Source organism: Anguilla anguilla, chromosome 12, assembly GCF_013347855.1.
Source record: "Anguilla anguilla isolate fAngAng1 chromosome 12, fAngAng1.pri, whole genome shotgun sequence".
Classification (NCBI taxonomy): Eukaryota; Metazoa; Chordata; class Actinopteri; order Anguilliformes; family Anguillidae; genus Anguilla; species Anguilla anguilla.
In genome coordinates this window covers 41,347,195-41,369,604 of record NC_049212.1, presented here as the reverse complement: position 1 = coordinate 41,369,604, position 22,410 = coordinate 41,347,195, and the positions used below count along the sequence as shown (strand labels likewise).

Here is a 22,410-nt window from a genome sequence, read left to right as displayed (position 1 = left end):
ATGTGCCTGCTCGACCACTCCGCTCTGCGGCAGCAGGGTGTCTTGCAACCCCCCCCCACCCGCCCAAAGGGATCACAGAGCTTCTCCACCCTAGCTCCCCAGTGGTGGAATGAACTCCCCGTCCCTCTCCGAACCTCCCCCTCACTATCCATCTTCCGCCGTGGCCTGAAGACTCATCTCTTCAGACTATACCTAGAATAACCACCACCACGCTGTATATATTAAAAAAAAAAAAAAAAAAAAAAAAAAAACCCTTTTTCCTATCACTTGTTACATGTTGCCCCATCCCTGCACTTCTTGGTAAATTGTATTCGTCCTAATACTGTAGCTTATTCTTCTGCCTAGTTTGGCTTTGCAGATGTTAGACCAGGATAGTGTTCATGTTCTCGGCCTAGTTGGCTTTGCAGAGGTTAGGTCTGAATAATGTTCACTGTGTGAACTAAACTGTGTTCTTGGCTAGAAACAGCTGTACAAAATAAGTATTGTACCTTACTGAACCGGTGTTTAGCAGTTGTCTATGACCATGAAATGCACTTTTGTACGTCGCTTTGGATAAAAGCGTCTGCCAAATAAATGTAATGTAAGTTGCCATGCAGTTGAAGACGTGTCAGTCGCGTTATAGGCTATATATCGCTTTGAGAGTCATACATATTGAAATATGAACTCCCTTTTCAAAGTTTCCTTTATTCAAGATGTGTACATTTCTAAATATATCAAAATGCATATTTTAGGTCATTTACAAAGCTATTTTGTATATCCGGAGATAGAAACATGCACATTTTCTTGAAACTATGCATACAGCTGGGTTTTTGTTAAAACCTTCTCCTATAATCGCACTACCTGGGCCATGGTAGTGGTTGAACAGCTGGTAGGACGATTGCTTGTGGTCGAGGCCGCGGTCCGGTGAGTTCTGCAGCTGACAGCTGCACGGGCTGGGGAGCTGTACCGGAGGAAATGCACACAAGTCGTCATCTACGTCTTTTCGTTCGGTCCATGTGTCCCTTGTTAATCAGCTAACTCAGTCCTATTTCTATGAGTTAAAATAAAAATGTATTCGATACGCGTTCTACTTTTATGATATACGGTGTTCTTTATAGTATAAGCATTTTATTCTGTCGCATTTCGTTTTCACGTTCATTCATTTTTCTTACAGACGATATAGGCTTGCATAGGCCATTTAACAACGAAAAGGTCACTTGTTGGATATAGGATACATTCAAACTGATTTTGCTCTATTATTGATACGATATATTGCATTTGACATTATTACGTCTTTTCTGACATAATATACAGCACTATGAAATACAGAGGCTCCAAAGTCGCACGCCTAAACCGTTATCTGCGCTTGGAAGACGTAGGACAAGAGTTGACCCTCGATTTCCACCGGAGCTGATCGCGGAAACTCTGGAGTCTAGACCAGTGGTCTCCAACCCTGGTCCTGGAGAGCTACAGGTTCTGCTGGTTTTTGTTTTCACCTTAAAATCAGCACCCTATTGAGACCCAAGACACCGGGTGAGTTGAGTTTCAGAAGCGTCCCAGAAGCGGCTCTCCACTCTGCTCCGGTGGAAATCGGGGAACCACGAGTCAAAAGTTACGTGTTCGATACCTGTATGATATACGACGTCCGTTTCATCACTGGATGTATTTACATTTTCTGATCTATTTAATTTTTATTCATTTAATTTAACATTGATTTGGGTTTTCTTATAGATGATATAGGCTATTTAATGATGAGGTCATAGTAGGATATAATAAGGGATCTATTTGATACGTACTCGGATATATTCACTTTTATGCTGCTGTGATTATGATATTGCATATTGTTTTTTTTTTTTTGTTGACATCTGTAGCTACCAAATGTGACTGGAATATTTTTTCCTCATTTGTGAAATATTTTCTAATTCAAACGTGTTTAACATCCAGGCGGAAGGTGCGCGTCTAACCATTTATCTGCGCTTGGAAAACCTAGCGAAGGATTGCGCTTTTTAACCATGAAGCAAACACCGAGGCAGAAATTGTACATGCTACTGTCTACCAGGCACATAGCTGTATGCACGGGAATTTTTTTGGAGGCAGCTCTTTTCAGTTAACAAAGCCACATAACTAAAGGACAGACCCAAATGAGAATTTTAACTGAAGAACTTCAAATGATCTTCAGTCATTTAGAAGAAGACATGGCAAGAAAACAATGAAGTATATAATCTTTAATTCTTTCAAGACAAAAGTATAGTATATGCTTTTTGATAAAGCATTTGAACATCCACTATTCTCTAGGGGTAAAAGTCCCGGTCCGAGCGGGTGTCTGATTTGTGGTGGGCTGGTGCTGTCTGTCGGTGTCGCCTCTGACACTTTCCTCCCACACTGTAGCCGGTTCAGCACAACCAGCAGAGAACGCTAGAAGTTGCAGTAGGTGTGGTGGGTGTACAACAGGCTGAGGCAGCAGTAAGGCTGCTAACATTAGCTAGCTCAGCTTCTTCAGCTAACGTTACACCTGGTGTAACGTCAGCTAGAGTGAGAGCACCTATTATCAACCAACTTCGTTCGACAGACAGGAAAACGTAAACTGATTTGAAACTATATTAAAAAATAGGCGAAATATCGGTAACAACCTGTACCTATTTATGTAGGAAAAATATCCTCGTTATCCTCCAGTAGTTCTTTTAAAAAAAAAGTATTTTAGCGATTTTTTTAATGTGCCGGCAAATAACTCAGAGGTGGTCCAGCGCTAGGTTTTGGTTGCTAAGAGGACGTGTATCGACCACCCCATATAAATAAATGGAACTTGACATAAATTTGCTAGTACAGGCTACTGTATACGTGTCCTGTCTTGCGTATTTGAGGTTAATATGAGAAAGGGTGGTCGCTGGCATGTCTAGGAATCCGTACATATTACTATTGTAACCCAAGTTGCAGGATGCAAAATGACCGTTAGGAAAGCAGTTTGAAATTAAGAAGCAACGTCTGCGCCATTGGATTTAATGGGTCGCGGTGAGATGATTCATAGCGTGCTGCATGTCTTAAAGTTGATATAGTAAATAAGGCTGTATTACTATATCAAAACCTAACCAAATTGATATGTATGAAGTCGGTTTTTTACATTTAGACAATTTATTATGTGTATTTTTACAGGACTTACATTTAGATAGGTAACAACGTCCAGTTCTCTCTAATGAATACGAAGTAAATACACTATGGTTAGGGTGGTCGATAATAGGTGCTCTCACTCTACTCGTTGCTCCTCCGTCGTGGAGTCTCTGGCTGCTGTTTTATTAAAGAATTTCGTCAGTTTAGGCAAACTTTCCTTAAACTGGGCGTCTTCCTTCTTCCTCTTTCTCTTCTCAAATCCACTTTGAAAACGCTTTATGGTAACGATAGTGACTCTCTGCCTCTGATGGCAACTCGAATTTCTACGTCATTGATTAGGCGCAAATGCAGGAAAGTCCAGATGGAATAGTCCATTAAATGTGAAATGTGGGTGATAATAAATATTGGCAAATATAGATATTTAATCGGATAGGCCCACATTTACATGTAGATATATACAAATAAATTACAGATTATCATTCGTTTTAAGCGACAAGAAAAGAAAAATGTTTAAAACAAAAATTTACGAGGCCCCTTCGGCGGACGTGGCCCCAAGCAATTACCTACCTATGGGCTATGGTAAAACCGCCTATGGTATGTGTGCGAGAGGGTGAATTAAACTAGGCTATGCAGGGTTTGCATCACTTCACAAGAAAAATAAATCCATCTTCATGAAGATGTAGGTAGTAAATGAGACGACTCGACTAATAATTTAAACGCCCATATATCAGCTCCAAATGTAAATTTCTATCAATCACAGATGTTAAATATTTTCCAACCTGGACAACAAATTAGACAATATTCATTTCAGAGCATGCATTTTCTGGCTGCAAATGTTAAAAATTCTCCGGCGGATCTGATTCAGTCTCAGGCCATAAATGAGGGGATTTAGGAGCGGTGGAACAACGAGGTAGTCCAAGGACATGAAATTGCGGAGAGACTGCAGACGGTCGGTGGGACCATAGCGCGTGTACATGAGGTCAAAAGAGAGTGCGATGAAGTTGTTGGTCAGTACGATTATATGGGGCAAACAAGTCTGCATGAATTTACTCCGTTCTTTCTTCGATCGCACACATGCTCTGACGATTGGAACATAGGAAATCACGACCAGCACTGCTAGTGAAACGTTAAAAACTATGAAAATGTACCCGAATATGTTATTGAGAGTGGTGTCCACACACGACAGCTTTACCACGGCCCAGGCTGAGCAGTAAATCTTTTCGATGTTGAATCCACAGAGGGGCAGTCTGGCTACCAGGGCCGTCACAACAACAGATTGACAGATGGATACAATCCAGTTAAATAATAGTAATTGCATCACTTTCTGAGGCGTTACAATGGAGTGGTAATTGAGCGGCTTGCATATCGCGATATACCTGTCATAAGCCATCATTGCTAACGTGGTCATTTCGCTGTTTGTATAGCTGTATAATAAAAAAATTTGACCTATACAAGGTTTATACGAAGTAACACTCAAGTCAGATAAAAGGTCCACCAATATTTTAGGATAAAATATAGAGGAGCCCAGTATACCGTTTACACACAAATTACACAGAAATACAAGCATGGGCTCATGGAGCGTTTTCTCCGAAATAATTGTTGTAATCAAAGTCAGGTTCGCCAAAAGAGTAAAAAGGTAACCAAGAAGAATGAGGATAAATAATGTGTGTTTGCTTAACATTGTCTCATTCAGTCCTTGTAGAACAAACAGTATTTCAGTTGAATTCTCCATGGTACTTTTATAGCAGATGTGTGAAAAACGCCGGAGAGTTTCGGAGATATTCTTGCATCGGCTTTTCCGGGGATAATTTCTCCTGCATCGCAAACAGGACAAATACAGGCGATCAGCAATAAGCAGACTGCTTGTTGGTAGGCTCCATAGGCTTGTGGGCTTCCTATTCCGAAATCACGAAGCTCGGATATTACGTGTTCACAATGGTTGTCATTTGGATAAATTATAACGAACTATAAGGCTGAAATCCTCCAACTGTTCTTGAAATAAATACATTCATATTTCGAAAAATAATATAAAAATGTCCCGATGTTCCAGGCAAACCGCTGAAGACTTCGTTTGGTTCCTAACTGTATAGAGAAAGCAAATACGCAGAAACATTTAATGTCTGTGCCCACCGTATCGGGCTTTCTATCTGGATTGTGTAAACGACCTTTGAGATTTGCCAGCCAATCTCCGTCCTCACCGACTCTGCTTAATGAGCTGAAATCCTGAGAGAGAGAAATAGAAAAATAACACTGGCAAGGGTTAAATGTGATGATGATGTTGATATAGTTTATTAATCCTCAAAAGGGAAATTCACATTGTAACTAGCGCAGAACATTACATTAAAACAGGGACTTAGAACACATACAAAGCACAGCATAAGAAAACATTAAAATGTTGACTTAAAAAGCAGACACAGGGGGTCTGACAACTGTAGATACACAACTGCACAAAGCCCTTAAGAATTGTATGCATGTACTCTGCATGCATGAAAAGTGTTTTGTATAACGCATATATTTTCACACCTGACGCCTTAAAAATTACTCTTATGAAGAAATATGCATGTGGTGCATTGCAGTAGCCCCGGTTCTAGACTGCTCTCTGGGTGGTCGTGGACACACATTTTGGGAGGGGGACTTTTTATTTACTGTTTGGCATACAGTTTACAGTGACCCAATTAGAAAAGGCTGTAGGGTTACTTGCTGTGCCCGTTTAGGCTGTCCTGCACCGGTTCATAGCCTATCTCTTGCTGTCACAGCGGGGTATTGGTAAGAATACACACAGTCCATACATCCAGTTTATATTTTAATGACATACAAAACAACACAACATGAGCACAATTCGGCGTTGTTATTATATTTGAGGGTGTGATTTGAGTGTATGAGTTCAGGGTGTGGTTGCTAAAAAGGAAGGGGTGTATACATACATTATAAACAAAGTGATCATTTGAAAGTGTAGTAATATTCACATACAGAAAGCTTATCTAGCCTACTTTAGCAGACAATGATGTTAACTGATGAATATAAATTCTGAATGCAATATAGCTATATTTAAAAGGCATATTACATTACATTACATTACATTACAGGCATTTAGCAGACGCTCTTATCCAGAGCGACGTACAACAAGTGCATTGGTTCACGGCGTAGAGGTGCAAAAGAAACACACTAGAGTGAATATTAATTTGAATCTATACATAGCAATAACATTATCAGCAATCTATGCAGTGCTATAACTAGACTAACCTGCAGTAGCCACTTAGATGCAAACTGTTGCAGGCTTAAACATTCACTGTAGTAAGCTAGGCGGCTATGCTAAAAAGAATACACAGGACGCTGCCCTCTTGTATGGTCTGGCCATGCGCGTAGCAACGCACTTATAAACACAGACCACATCACATGAATTTATTTTCTTATGAATTAAATTTTTATATATTTCATTTAAAATTGGTTTCGTTTTTCTTATAGATTATATATTTAAAGCTAACGTCCCAGTATATATTAAGGGATACATTTTATAGGTACATCTGCATGAACGGATGGTAGCCTAAAAGAAAATGTATCATGCTAGCCCGACTCATCTACAACCTCCCCAAATCCTCCCACGTCACTCCTCTGCTGCGATCACTCCACTGGCTATCAGTCACTGCCAGGATCCGATTCAAGGCCCTGACCCTTGCCTACACTGCTGCCAAAAGGACAGCCCCCATCTACTTGCAGGACATGGCTCTGATTCTATGTGCTTGCGCGACCACTCCGCTCTGCGGCAGCAGGGCGCCTTGTAACCCCTCCCACCCGCCCAAAGGGATCACAGAGCTTCTCCACCCTAGCTCTCCACCCACCTCCCTCTTCCCTCTCCGCAGATGACTTTCTAGCCGCCTTTGAAGGAAAGGTGGCTACAATCCAAAACTCCTTCACCCATCCAGTGAGCCCCCCAACCCCCCAGGACAAACCCACAGCCACACTGACCTCCTTTGAAATGCTGGAGGACTCCGATGTATTACAACTCATCACCTCTCATCGCGCAACCACCTGTCCACTTGACCCCATCCCATCTGAAGTTCTCCAATCCATCTCCAGCGAGCTCCTTCCCTATCTGTCTTCCATTGTTAACTCCTCTCTCTCCTCTGGTCATGTTCCCTCTGTTTTTAAGATGGCTCGTGTTACCCCACTACTCAAAAAACCCACCTTAGACCCCTCCGATGTAACAAATTATCGACCCGTATCCCTTCTACCCTTTCTGTCCAAAACCCTTGAATGAGCAGTTCTTAAACAATTAACCTCTTTTCTCCATCAGAACAACCTGCTAGACCCTCACCAGTCTGGCTTCCGATCCGGGCACTCAACAGAGACTGCACTACTAGCTGTGACGGAGGCACTTGCCACTGCAAGAGCCTCACGCCTTTCCTCTGTCCTGATCCTTCTTGACCTGTCTGCAGCTTTTGACACGGTCAACCATAAAATACTCCTCTCCACCTTGGCTGGGATGGGAATTGCCGGGACTGCCCTGTCTTGGTTCGCTTCCTATCTTGCAGATAGGACCTACCATGTCACCTGGAAGGGGTCTGCCTCTGCCTCTCATCCACTTGTTACGGGAGTGCCGCAGGGATCTGTACTGAGTCCTCTGCTGTTCTCCTTATACACCAGATCTCTTGGTTCAGTCATTAATTCACATGGTTTTTCCTATCATTGTTATGCAGATGACACACAACTCTTCTTTTCTTTTCCCCCATCGGCCACACAGATCAATGATAAGATCTCTTCCTGCCTGGCTGACATCTCCACCTGGATGGCCAGCCACCATCTGAAGCTCAACCTCAACAAAACTGAGCTGCTCTTCTTCCCGTACAAGACCTCCTTGCTTCGTGAACTCTCAATCACGGTTGATGGCACCACAGTGACTGCCTCTCACTCTGCCAAGAGCTTGGGGGTGGTCCTGGATGACCAACTGGACCTCAAGGAGCACATCAAGGCAACATCACAGTCCTGCAGATTCCTCCTATACAACATCAGGAGGATTCGACCATACCTGACGACGCACTCCACCCAGCTGCTCGTCCAGGCTACGGTGACCTCTCGCCTTGATTACTGCAACTCTCTCTTTGCAAACCTGCCAGCTTGTGCCATACAGCCACTACAGATGATTCAGAATGCTGCTGCCCGACTCATCTACAACCTCCCCAAATTCTCCCACGTCACTCCTTTGCTGCGATCACTTCACTGGCTACCGGTCGCTGCCAGGATCCGATTCAAAGCCCTGACCCTTGCCTACACTGCCGCCAACAGGACAGCCCCCATCTACTTGCAGGACATGACTCAATTCTATGTGCCTGCTCGACCACTCCGCTCTGCGGCACCAGGGTGTCTTGCAACCCCCCCCCACCCGCCCAAAGGGATCACAGAGCTTCTCCACCCTAGCTCCCCAGTGGTGGAATGAACTCCCCGTCCCTCTCCGAACCTCCCCCTCACTATCCATCTTCCGCCGTGGCCTGAAGACTCATCTCTTCAGACTATACCTAGAATAACCACCACCACGCTGTATATATAAAAAAAAAAAAACCCTTTTTCCTATCACTTGTTACATGTTGCCCCATCCCTGCACTTCTTGGTAAATTGTATTCGTCCTAATACTGTAGCTTATTCTTCTGCCTAGTTTGGCTTTGCAGATGTTAGACCAGGATAGTGTTCATGTTCTCGGCCTAGTTGGCTTTGCAGAGGTTAGGTCTGAATAATGTTCACTGTGTGAACTAAACTGTGTTCTTGGCTAGAAACAGCTGTACAAAAGTATTGTACCTTACTGAACCGGTGTTTAGCAGTTGTCTATGACCATGAAATGCACTTTTGTACGTCGCTTTGGATAAAAGCGTCTGCCAAATAAATGTAATGTAAGTTGCCATGCAGTTGAAGACGTGTCAGTCGCGTTATAGGCTATATATCGCTTTGAGAGTCATACATATTGAAATATGAACTCCCTTTTCAAAGTTTCCTTTATTCAAGATGTGTACATTTCTAAATATATCAAAATGCATATTTTAGGTCATTTACAAAGCTATTTTGTATATCCGGAGAGAGAAACATGCACATTTTCTTGAAACTATGCGTACAGCTGGGTTTTTGTTAAAACGTTCTCCTATAATCGCACTACCTGGGCCATGGTAGGACGATTGCTTGTGGTCGAGGCCGCGGTCCGGTGAGTTCTGCAGCTGACAGCTGCACGGGCTGGGGAGCTGTACCGTAGGAAATGCACACAAGTCGTCATCTACGTCTTTTCGTTCGGTCCATGTGTCCCTTGTTTATCAGCTAACTCAGTCCTAATTCTATGAGTTAAAATAAAAATGTATTCGATACGCGTTCTACTTTTATGATATACGGTGTTCTTTATAGTATAGGCATTTTATTCTGTCGCATTTCGTTTTCACGTTCATTCATTTTTCTTACAGACGATATAGGCTTGCATAGGCCATTTAACAACGAAAAGGTCACTTGTTGGATATAGGATACATTCAAACTGATTTTGCTCTATTATTGATACGATATATTGCATTTGACATTATTACGTCTTTTCTGACATAATATACAGCACCATGAAATACAGAGGCTCCAAAGTCGCACGCCTAAACCGTTATCTGCGCTTGGAAGACGTAGGACAAGAGTTGACCCTCGATTTCCACCGGAGCTGATCGCGGAAACTCTGGAGTCTAGACCAGTGGTCTCCAACCCTGGTCCTGGAGAGCTACAGGTTCTGCTGGTTTTTGTTTTCACCTTAAAATCAGCACCCTATTGAGACCCAAGACACCGGGTGAGTTGAGTTTCAGAAGCGTCCCAGAAGCGGCTCTCCACTCTGCTCCGGTGGAAATCGGGGAACCACGAGTCAAAATTAAGTTACGTGTTCGATACCTGTATGATATACGACGTCCGTTTCATCACTGGATGTATTTACATTTTCTGATCTATTTAATTTTTATTCATTTAATTTAACATTGATTTGGGTTTTCTTATAGATGATATAGGCTATTTAATGATGAGGTCATAGTAGGATATAATAAGGGATCTATTTGATACGTACTCGGATATATTCACTTTTATGCTGCTGTGATTATGATATTGCATATTGTTTTTTTTTTTTTGTTGACATCTGTAGCTACCAAATGTGACTGGAATATTTTTTCCTCATTTGTGAAATATTTTCTAATTCAAACGTGTTTAACATCCAGGCGGAAGGTGCGCGTCTAACCATTTATCTGCGCTTGGAAAACCTAGCGAAGGATTGCGCTTTTTAACCATGAAGCAAACACCGAGGCAGAAATTGTACATGCTACTGTCTACCAGGCACATAGCTGTATGCACGGGAATTTTTTTGGAGGCAGCTCTTTTCAGTTAACAAAGCCACATAACTAAAGGACAGACCCAAATGAGAATTTTAACTGAAGAACTTCAAATGATCTTCAGTCATTTAGAAGAAGACATGGCAAGAAAACAATGAAGTATATAATCTTTAATTCTTTCAAGACAAAAGTATAGTATATGCTTTTTGATAAAGCATTTGAACATCCACTATTCTCTAGGGGTAAAAGTCCCGGTCCGAGCGGGTGTCTGATTTGTGGTGGGCTGGTGCTGTCTGTCGGTGTCGCCTCTGACACTTTCCTCCCACACTGTAGCCGGTTCAGCACAACCAGCAGAGAACGCTAGAAGTTGCAGTAGGTGTGGTGGGTGTACAACAGGCTGAGGCAGCAGTAAGGCTGCTAACATTAGCTAGCTCAGCTTCTTCAGCTAACGTTACACCTGGTGTAACGTCAGCTAGAGTGAGAGCACCTATTATCAACCAACTTCGTTCGACAGACAGGAAAACGTAAACTGATTTGAAACTATATTAAAAAATAGGCGAAATATCGGTAACAACCTGTACCTATTTATGTAGGAAAAATATCCTCGTTATCCTCCAGTAGTTCTTTAAAAAAAAAAAGTATTTTAGCGATTTTTTTAATGTGCCGGCAAATAACTCAGAGGTGGTCCAGCGCTAGATTTTGGTTGCTAAGAGGACGTGTATCGACCACCCCATATAAATAAATGGAACTTGACATAAATTTGCTAGTACAGGCTACTGTATACGTGTCCTGTCTTGCGTATTTGAGGTTAATATGAGAAAGGGTGGTCGCTGGCATGTCTAGGAATCCGTACATATTACTATTGTAACCCAAGTCGCAGGATGCAAAATGACCGTTAGGAAAGCAGTTTGAAATTAAGAAGCAACGTCTGCGCCATTGGATTTAATGGGTCGCGGTGAGATGATTCATAGCGTGCTGCATGTCTTAAAGTTGATATAGTAAATAAGGCTGTATTACTATATCAAAACCTAACCAAATGGATATGTATGAAGTCGGTTTTTTACATTTAGACAATTTATTATGTGTATTTTTACAGGACTTACATTTAGATAGGTAACAACGTCCAGTTCTCTCTAATGAATACGAAGTAAATACACTATGGTTAGGGTGGTCGATAATAGGTGCTCTCACTCTACTCGTTGCTCCTCCGTCGTGGAGTCTCTGGCTGCTGTTTTATTAAAGAATTTCGTCAGTTTAGGCAAACTTTCCTTAAACTGGGCGTCTTCCTTCTTCCTCTTTCTCTTCTCAAATCCACTTTGAAAACGCTTTATGGTAACGATAGTGACTCTCTGCCTCTGATGGCAACTCGAATTTCTACGTCATTGATTAGGCGCAAATGCAGGAAAGTCCAGATGGAATAGTCCATTAAATGTGAAATGTGGGTGATAATAAATATTGGCAAATATAGATATTTAATCGGATAGGCCCACATTTACATGTAGATATATACAAATAAATTACAGATTATCATTCGTTTTAAGCGACAAGAAAAGAAAAATGTTTAAAACAAAAATTTACGAGGCCCCTTCGGCGGACGTGGCCCCAAGCAATTACCTACCTATGGGCTATGGTAAAACCGCCTATGGTATGTGTGCGAGAGGGTGAATTAAACTAGGCTATGCAGGGTTTGCATCACTTCACAAGAAAAATAAATCCATCTTCATGAAGATGTAGGTAGTAAATGAGACGACTCGACTAATAATTTAAACGCCCATATATCAGCTCCAAATGTAAATTTCTATCAATCACAGATGTTAAATATTTTCCAACCTGGACAACAAATTAGACAATATTCATTTCAGAGCATGCATTTTCTGGCTGCAAATGTTAAAAATTCTCCGGCGGATCTGATTCAGTCTCAGGCCATAAATGAGGGGATTTAGGAGCGGTGGAACAACGAGGTAGTCCAAGGACATGAAATTGCGGAGAGACTGCAGACGGTCGGTGGGACCATAGCGCGTGTACATGAGGTCAAAAGAGAGTGCGATGAAGTTGTTGGTCAGTACGATTATATGGGGCAAACAAGTCTGCATGAATTTACTCCGTTCTTTCTTCGATCGCACACATGCTCTGACGATTGGAACATAGGAAATCACGACCAGCACTGCTAGTGAAACGTTAAAAACTATGAAAATGTACCCGAATATGTTATTGAGAGTGGTGTCCACACACGACAGCTTTACCACGGCCCAGGCTGAGCAGTAAATCTTTTCGATGTTGAATCCACAGAGGGGCAGTCTGGCTACCAGGGCCGTCACAACAACAGATTGACAGATGGATACAATCCAGTTAAATAATAGTAATTGCATCACTTTCTGAGGCGTTACAATGGAGTGGTAATTGAGCGGCTTGCATATCGCGATATACCTGTCATAAGCCATCATTGCTAACGTGGTCATTTCGCTGTTTGTATAGCTGTATAATAAAAAAATTTGACCTATACAAGGTTTATACGAAGTAACACTCAAGTCAGATAAAAGGTCCACCAATATTTTAGGATAAAATATAGAGGAGCCCAGTATACCGTTTACACACAAATTACACAGAAATACAAGCATGGGCTCATGGAGCGTTTTCTCCGAAATAATTGTTGTAATCAAAGTCAGGTTCGCCAAAAGAGTAAAAAGGTAACCAAGAAGAATGAGGATAAATAATGTGTGTTTGCTTAACATTGTCTCATTCAGTCCTTGTAGAACAAACAGTATTTCAGTTGAATTCTCCATGGTACTTTTATAGCAGATGTGTGAAAAACGCCGGAGAGTTTCGGAGATATTCTTGCATCGGCTTTTCCGGGGATAATTTCTCCTGCATCGCAAACAGGACAAATACAGGCGATCAGCAATAAGCAGACTGCTTGTTGGTAGGCTCCATAGGCTTGTGGGCTTCCTATTCCGAAATCACGAAGCTCGGATATTACGTGTTCACAATGGTTGTCATTTGGATAAATTATAACGAACTATAAGGCTGAAATCCTCCAACTGTTCTTGAAATAAATACATTCATATTTCGAAAAATAATATAAAAATGTCCCGATGTTCCAGGCAAACCGCTGAAGACTTCGTTTGGTTCCTAACTGTATAGAGAAAGCAAATACGCAGAAACATTTAATGTCTGTGCCCACCGTATCGGGCTTTCTATCTGGATTGTGTAAACGACCTTTGAGATTTGCCAGCCAATCTCCGTCCTCACCGACTCTGCTTAATGAGCTGAAATCCTGAGAGAGAGAAATAGAAAAATAACACTGGCAAGGGTTAAATGTGATGATGTTGTTGATATAGTTTATTAATCCTCAAAAGGGAAATTCACATTGTAACTAGCGCAGAACATTACATTAAAACAGGGACTTAGAACACATACAAAGCACAGCATAAGAAAACATTAAAATGTTGACTTAAAAAGCAGACACAGGGGGTCTGACAACTGTAGATACACAACTGCACAAAGCCCTTAAGAATTGTATGCATGTACTCTGCATGCATGAAAAGTGTTTTGTATAACGCATATATTTTCACACCTGACGCCTTAAAAATTTCTCTTATGAAGAAATATGCATGTGGTGCATTGCAGTAGCCCCGGTTCTAGACTGCTCTCTGGGTGGTCGTGGACACACATTTTGGGAGGGGGACTTTTTATTTACTGTTTGGCATACAGTTTACAGTGACCCAATTAGAAAAGGCTGTAGGGTTACTTGCTGTGCCCGTTTAGGCTGTCCTGCACCGGTTCAGTAGCCTATCTCTTGCTGTCACAGCGGGGTATTGGTAAGAATACACACAGTCCATACATCCAGTTTATATTTTAATGACATACAAAACAAAACAACATGAGCACAATTCGGCGTTGTTATTATATTTGAGGGTGTGATTTGAGTGTATGAGTTCAGGGTGTGGTTGCTAAAAAGGAAGGGGTGTATACATACATTATAAACAAAGTGATCATTTGAAAGTGTAGTAATATTCACATACAGAAAGCTTATCTAGCCTACTTTAGCAGACAATGATGTTAACTGATGAATATAAATTCTGAATGCAATATAGCTATATTTAAAAGGCATATTACATTACATTACATTACATTACAGGCATTTAGCAGACGCTCTTATCCAGAGCGACGTACAACAAGTGCATTGGTTCACGGCGTAGAGGTGCAAAAGAAACACACTAGAGTGAATATTAATTTGAATCTATACATAGCAATAACATTATCAGCAATCTATGCAGTGCAATAGCTAGACTAACCTGCAGTAGCCACTTAGATGCAAACTGTTGCAGGCTTAAACATTCACTGTAGTAAGCTAGGCGGCTATGCTAAAAAGAATACACAGGACGCTGCCCTCTTGTATGGTCTGGCCATGCGCGTAGCAACGCACTTATAAACGCAGACCACATCACATGAATTTATTTTCTTATGAATTAAATTTTTATATATTTCATTTAAAATTGGTTTCGTTTTTCTTATAGATTATATATTTAAAGCTAACGTCCCAGTATATATTAAGGGATACATTTTATAGGTACATCTGCATGAACGGATGGTAGCCTAAAAGAAAATGTATCATGCTAGCCCGACTCATCTACAACCTCCCCAAATCCTCCCACGTCACTCCTCTGCTGCGATCACTCCACTGGCTATCAGTCACTGCCAGGATCCGATTCAAGGCCCTGACCCTTGCCTACACTGCTGCCAACAGGACAGCCCCCATCTACTTGCAGGACATGGCTCTGATTCTATGTGCTTGCGCGACCACTCCGCTCTGCGGCAGCAGGGCGCCTTGTAACCCCTCCCACCCGCCCAAAGGGATCACAGAGCTTCTCCACCCTAGCTCTCCACCCACCTCCCTCTTCCCTCTCCGCAGATGACTTTCTAGCCGCCTTTGAAGGAAAGGTGGCTACAATCCGAAACTCCTTCACCCATCCAGTGAGCCCCCCAACCCCCCAGGACAAACCCACAGCCACACTGACCTCCTTTGAAATGCTGGAGGACTCCGATGTATTACAACTCATCACCTCTCATCGCGCAACCACCTGTCCACTTGACCCCATCCCATCTGAAGTTCTCCAATCCATCTCCAGCGAGCTCCTTCCCTATCTGTCTTCCATTGTTAACTCCTCTCTCTCCTCTGGTCATGTTCCCTCTGTTTTTAAGATGGCTCGTGTTACCCCACTACTCAAAAAACCCACCTTAGACCCCTCCGATGTAACAAATTATCGACCCGTATCGCTTCTACCCTTTCTGTCCAAAACCCTTGAACGAGCAGTTCTTAAACAATTAACCTCTTTTCTCCATCAGAACAACCTGCTAGACCCTCACCAGTCTGGCTTCCGATCCGGGCACTCAACAGAGACTGCGCTCCTAGCTGTGACGGAGGCACTTGCCACTGCAAGAGCCTCACGCCTTTCCTCTGTCCTGATCCTTCTTGACCTGTCTGCAGCTTTTGACACGGTCAACCATAAAATACTCCTCTCCACCTTGGCTGGGATGGGAATTGCCGGGACTGCCCTGTCTTGGTTCGCTTCCTATCTTGCAGATAGGACCTACCATGTCACCTGGAAGGGGTCTGCCTCTGCCTCTCATCCACTTGTTACGGGAGTGCCGCAGGGATCTGTACTGAGTCCTCTGCTGTTCTCCTTATACACCAGATCTCTTGGTTCAGTCATTAATTCACATGGTTTTTCCTATCATTGTTATGCAGATGACACACAACTCTTCTTTTCTTTTCCCCCCTCGGCCACACAGATCAATGATAAGATCTCTTCCTGCCTGGCTGACATCTCCACCTGGATGGCCAGCCACCATCTGAAGCTCAACCTCAACAAAACTGAGCTGCTCTTCTTCCCGTACAAGACCTCCTTGCTTCGTGAACTCTCAATCACGGTTGATGGCACCACAGTGACTGCCTCTCACTCTGCCAAGAGCTTGGGGGTGGTCCTGGATGACCAACTGGACCTCAAGGAGCACATCAAGGCAACATCACAGTCCTGCAGATTCCTCCTATACAACATCAGGAGGATTCGACCATACCTGACGACGCACTCCACCCAGCTGCTCGTCCAGGCTACGGTGACCTCTCGCCTTGATTACTGCAACTCTCTCCTTGCAAACCTGCCAGCTTGTGCCATACAGCCACTACAGATGATTCAGAATGCTGCTGCCCGACTCATCTACAACCTCCCCAAATTCTCCCACGTCACTCCTTTGCTGCGATCACTTCACTGGCTACCGGTCGCTGCCAGGATCCGATTCAAAGCCCTGACCCTTGCCTACACTGCCGCCAACAGGACAGCCCCCATCTACTTGCAGGACATGACTCAATTCTATGTGCCTGCTCGACCACTCCGCTCTGCGGCAGCAGGGTGTCTTGCAACCCCCCCCCCCACCCGCCCAAAGGGATCACAGAGCTTCTCCACCCTAGCTCCCCAGTGGTGGAATGAACTCCCCGTCCCTCTCCGAACCTCCCCCTCACTATCCATCTTCCGCCGTGGCCTGAAGACTCATCTCTTCAGACTATACCTAGAATAACCACCACCACGCTGTATATATTAAAAAAAAAAAAAAAAAAAAAAAAAAACCCTTTTTCCTATCACTTGTTACATGTTGCCCCATCCCTGCACTTCTTGGTAAATTGTATTCGTCCTAATACTGTAGCTTATTCTTCTGCCTAGTTTGGCTTTGCAGATGTTAGACCAGGATAGTGTTCATGTTCTCGGCCTAGTTGGCTTTGCAGAGGTTAGGTCTGAATAATGTTCACTGTGTGAACTAAACTGTGTTCTTGGCTAGAAACAGCTGTACAAAATAAGTATTGTACCTTACTGAACCGGTGTTTAGCAGTTGTCTATGACCATGAAATGCACTTTTGTACGTCGCTTTGGATAAAAGCGTCTGCCAAATAAATGTAATGTAAGTTGCCATGCAGTTGAAGACGTGTCAGTCGCGTTATAGGCTATATATCGCTTTGAGAGTCATACATATTGAAATATGAACTCCCTTTTCAAAGTTTCCTTTATTCAAGATGTGTACATTTCTAAATATATCAAAATGCATATTTTAGGTCATTTACAAAGCTATTTTGTATATCCGGAGAGAGAAACATGCACATTTTCTTGAAACTATGCATACAGCTGGGTTTTTGTTAAAACCTTCTCCTATAATCGCACTACCTGGGCCATGGTAGGACGATTGCTTGTGGTCGAGGCCGCGGTCCGGTGAGTTCTGCAGCTGACAGCTGCACGGGCTGGGGAGCTGTACCGGAGGAAATGCACACAAGTCGTCATCTACGTCTTTTCGTTCGGTCCATGTGTCCCTTGTTTATCAGCTAACTCAGTCCTATTTCTATGAGTTAAAATGAAAATGTAGGCTGTTTGATGCGCATTCTACTTCAATGATATACGGCGTTGTTTACAGTATAAGCATTTTTTTTTGTCGCATTTCATTTTCACGTTCATTCATTTTTCTTACAGACGATATAGGCTTGCATAGGCCATTTAACAACGAAAGGTCACAGTTGGATATAGGATACATTCAAACTGATTTTGCTGTATTATTGATACGATATATTGCATTTGACATTATTACGTCTTTTCTGACATAATATACAGTTCCATGAAATACAGAGGCTCCAGCGTCGCACGCCTAAACCGTTATCTGCGCTTGGAAGACGTAGGACAAGAGTTGACCCTCGATTTCCACCGGAGCTGATCGCGGAAACTCTGGAGTCTAGACCAGTGGTCTCCAACCCTGGTCCTGGAGAGCTACAAGTTCTGCTGGTTTTTGTTTTCACCTTAAAATCAGCACCCTATTGAGACCCAAGGCACCGGGTGACTTGAGTTAACTGTGTAATCAACTGCTCTAATTGATTCATGAAGTGCAGAGTCACTATGAAAACCAGCAGACCCTGTAGCTCTCCAGGACCAGGGTTGGAGACCACTGGTCTAGACAATGCTTGCGATTCCACCAGACGCGCCGCAGCGCGTTTCAGAAGCGTCCCAGTCTATTTTTGACGAAGCCGCTTCTGGGACGCTTCAACTAGTAGAAGAAATGGGTAGGCAGTCCCACTTTCCCCCCACTACGACGCCCCTGGCAGATTCCGGATCGTATATGAATGTATTTTTAACAACTAAAACTATAGGTCGGAGTGTAGCACAGTGGGTAAGGAACTGGGCTTGTAACCGAAAGGTCGCAGGTTTGATTCCCGGGTAAGGACACTGCCGTTGTACCCTTGAGCAAGGTACTTAACCTGCATTGCTTCAGTATATATCCAGCTGTATAAATGGATACAATGTAAAATGCTATGTAAAAAGTTGTGTAAGTTGCTCTGGATAAGAGCGTCTGCTAAATGCCTGTAATGTAATGTAATGTAAAACACAGCCACAAATCTTTGATCCATGTCGTTCATAACTGGACTTAACTGTATTAACTTTGTCTGTAGGCTACAGCACAACAAAGTGCTGTAACAACAATAAACGCAATTCAAACAGACATAAAAAGAAACCATTTAACTACGTAGCCTGGTTACCCATGGTAGAAGCACAAAAATCAAGGAAATATTACCAAATCAGGAAGTCAACAAAATCGGGCAGACAAAACACTCCGCCTCTGAAACGCCGGAACGCGAATCAGCCGCACCCGGTGGAAATCGGGGGAACCACGAGTCAAAATAAAGTGACGTGTTCGATACCTGCATGATATACGACGTCCGTTTCATCACTGGATGTATTTACATTTTTCTTATAGATGATGAGGCTATTTAATCATAGGGCGGCATAGCTCAGGAGGTAAGAGCGATTGTCTGGCAGTCGGAGGGTTGCCGGTTCAAACCCCACCCTGAGTGTTTCGAAGTGTCCTTGAGCAAGAAACCTAACCCCCAACTGCTCTGGCGAATGAGAGGCATCAATTGTAAAGCGCTTTGGATAAAAGCGCTATATAAATGCAGTCCATTTACCATTTTAGGTCATAGGAGGATATCATAAGGGATCTATTTGATACCTACTCGGATATATTCACTTTTATGCTGCTGTGATTATGATATTGCATATTGTTTTTTGACAATCTATAGCTACCAAATGTGACAGGAATATTTTTCCGCATATGTGAAATATTTTCTAATTCAAACGTGTTTAACATCCAGGCTGAAGGTGCGCGTCTAACCATTTATCTGCGCTTGGAAAACCTAGCGAAGGATTGCGCTTTTTAACCACGAAGCAGTTTCATTGTGCAAACACCGAGGCAGAAATTGTAAATGCTACTGTCTACCAAGCACATACCTGTATGTGTGCTAGAGGATGAATTAAAGTAGGCTGTACAGGGTTTGCATCACTTCACAAGAAAAATGAATCCATCTTCATGAAGATGTAGGTAGTAAATGACGACTCGACTGATGACAATTTAAACGCCCATCAGCAATGTAATTTCTATCAATCACAGATGTTAAATCTTTTCCAGCCTGGACAACAAATTAAACAATTTCATTTCAGAGCATGTATTTTCTGGCTGCAAATTCTGAAAATTCTCCGGCGGATCTGGTTCAGTCTCAGGCCATAAATGAGGGGATTTAGGAGCGGTGGAACAATGAGGTATTCCAGGGACATGAAATTGCGGAGAGCCTGCAGACGACTGGTGGGACCATAGCGAGCATACATTATGTCAAAAACGAGTGCGATCAAGAAGTTGGTCAGTGTGATTAAATGGGGCAAACAGGTCTGCATGAATTTACTCCGATCTTCCGGTGATCGCACAGAAACTTTTATGATATTAACATAGGAAATCAAGATCAGCACTGCTTGTAAAATGTGAAAACACATGAGAATGGACCCGTATACGTTATTGATCGTGGTATCCACGCATGACAGCTTCACCACTGCCCAAGCTGTGCAATAAATCTTTTCAATGTTGAATCCACAGAGGGGTAGTCTGGCTACAAGGGCCACCACAATAACGGATTCACAGATGGATAAAAGCCAGGTAAACAGCAGCAATTTCATGACCCTCTGAGGCGTGATGATGGAGTGGTAGTTGAGCGGCTTGCATATCGCGACATACCTGTCATAAGCCATCATTGCTAATGTAGTGAATTCACAGAAAACGTAGCTGTATATTACAAAAATCTGGGCCAGGCAAGCTTCATATGAAGTAACACTCAAGTCAGATGAAAGGTCCACCAATATTTTAGGATAAAATGTAGAGGCACCAAATATCCCATTTATACACAAGTTACAGAGAAATATAAGCATGGGCTCATGTAGCGTTTTTTCCAGAATAATTGTTGTAATCAAAGTCAGGTTCACTAAAACAGTGAAAAGGTAAACAAGAAGAGTGAGGAAAAAGTATGTTTGTTTGCTTGACACTGTCTCGTTGAATCCTTGTAGAACAAACAGTATTTTAGTTGAATTTTCCATGGTAGTTTTATAGCAGGAGTGAGGTTCCCAGATGTTCTTGCGTTAGCTGTTCCTGCTCCTGCACGTCAAACAGAAAAATATGAACAATGATAAGATTGCCTGTTTGTACGGCTTGCAGATTTCCTATTCAAAAATCATCTAGCTCGAATATTATTTGTTTACAATAAAAAAATTCACATTTGAATTAAATGCAAATAACTATGTGGTTGAAGTCCTACAACAATTCAAAAAATAACATCAAAACTTATTTTGCTGACATTCAAGGTGAAGAGCTGAAGTCCCTTCATTTGGTTTGTTTCTGACTGTACAAAGAAAGCAACAAGCTGAATGATTTAATGTCGATGTTCACCGCGTCAGTCTTTATATCTAGATTGCGTTAAGGGCCATTGAGAATTACCAGCCAATTAACGGCGTGTACACCGCGTCGTGCGCAGTGGCGTGCACTGCACGGACTCTCTAAGGGACAGGGGAAAAAGAAGGACAAAAAAAGAGACCATTAAGCAAGACTGTCTGTCAGTGGCATGTATAGTGATTAACCATCACTTTATGAAGTACTGAGGTTTTACGAATGAAACTATCACTTCAGGGTGCCATTATTCCTCCATCATTGGACTCATCACAGTGATTTTAATAAAGGCCCTTGGTTGCTATGAATGGGTAAACAATCCTAATAATCATGCTGTTCACTCTTACTCGCATTTTAATACACTTTATTAATTTTATATGTTGTTTTCTCAATAAAGCATTCTGGCAAATCTTCACACCCACACATTAGTTTTTTTTCTATCTTTTCATCTTCTACTCTACACATTCAGTAACATATAACATTCATTATTTTAAAGCTCATGTAGTGGGGAAAAAAATAAAAGAAGTTGCACTTTTTGCCATCTGGGTGAATGGTTCTTGCTCATCTCCCCAGTGGTGGAACAAACTTTCCATTCCTCTACGAACCACTCAGTCACTGCCCATTTTCCACTATGGTCTTAAGACTAATCTCATCAGACTGAAACTCGACAAACTCTAACAGTACTCATCTGTGGGGCCACCCCCAATCCCAGATCACTGTCTTATATCACTTGTATGTTGATCTTCTAGCCCTTTCATATTACACTTGTATTTTCATCTAAAATGTGTGTTGCATTTGTAATAAATCAGTGTTGTAGCACATTATCATATCTCTTGTAATCATGCCTCACTTCTAGTTTGGCTTGCCATAACTTTACTGACTTAGCCTTTGCTTTTACTGCATGAACTAGCCCTGATGTTACCAAAGCCACGTTTCCACCAAAAGTGGAGTCCCAGGAACTACTTTTCAAGGAACTAAAAGGTTCCGTCATCCCATGGTTGTCTGCGTTTCCACCGCGGTCTATAGTCCCGCGAAGATTAGGCAAATTAGCCCACTGACGTATGAAAAAGCAACGTTGTCGTCGTTCCATCTGTCCTATGATTTCTTCTGTAACCCCATACTACCACGAAGTAGCCTACATTATTTTCTAATAACCGGGACAGCCCGGAGGGGTTTATTCCACTTATATACAACGGGTTACCAACAATGA

At 42.5% G+C, this 22,410-nt stretch overlaps 2 protein-coding genes across 2 annotated transcripts; both read right to left on the bottom strand.

The window, feature by feature from the left end:
- Nucleotides 1-3,340: 3,340 nt before the first annotated feature.
- On the bottom strand, nucleotides 3,341-5,183 carry LOC118209054 (olfactory receptor 1509-like). The gene has a single exon (XM_035384175.1). The coding sequence runs from the start codon at nucleotides 4,814-4,816 to the stop codon at nucleotides 3,887-3,889; it is 930 nt and encodes a 309-aa protein (XP_035240066.1). The 5' UTR covers nucleotides 4,817-5,183; the 3' UTR covers nucleotides 3,341-3,886.
- A 14,163-nt stretch (nucleotides 5,184-19,346) lies between these two features.
- On the bottom strand, nucleotides 19,347-21,178 carry LOC118210150 (olfactory receptor 8I2-like). Its single transcript, XM_035386088.1, has 2 exons — nucleotides 21,112-21,178; nucleotides 19,347-20,912 (listed from the first exon to the last, which is right to left on the bottom strand). The coding sequence occupies exon 2, from the start codon at nucleotides 20,852-20,854 to the stop codon at nucleotides 19,925-19,927; it is 930 nt and encodes a 309-aa protein (XP_035241979.1). The 5' UTR covers nucleotides 20,855-20,912; nucleotides 21,112-21,178; the 3' UTR covers nucleotides 19,347-19,924.
- Between the last annotated feature and the right edge of the window lie 1,232 nt (nucleotides 21,179-22,410).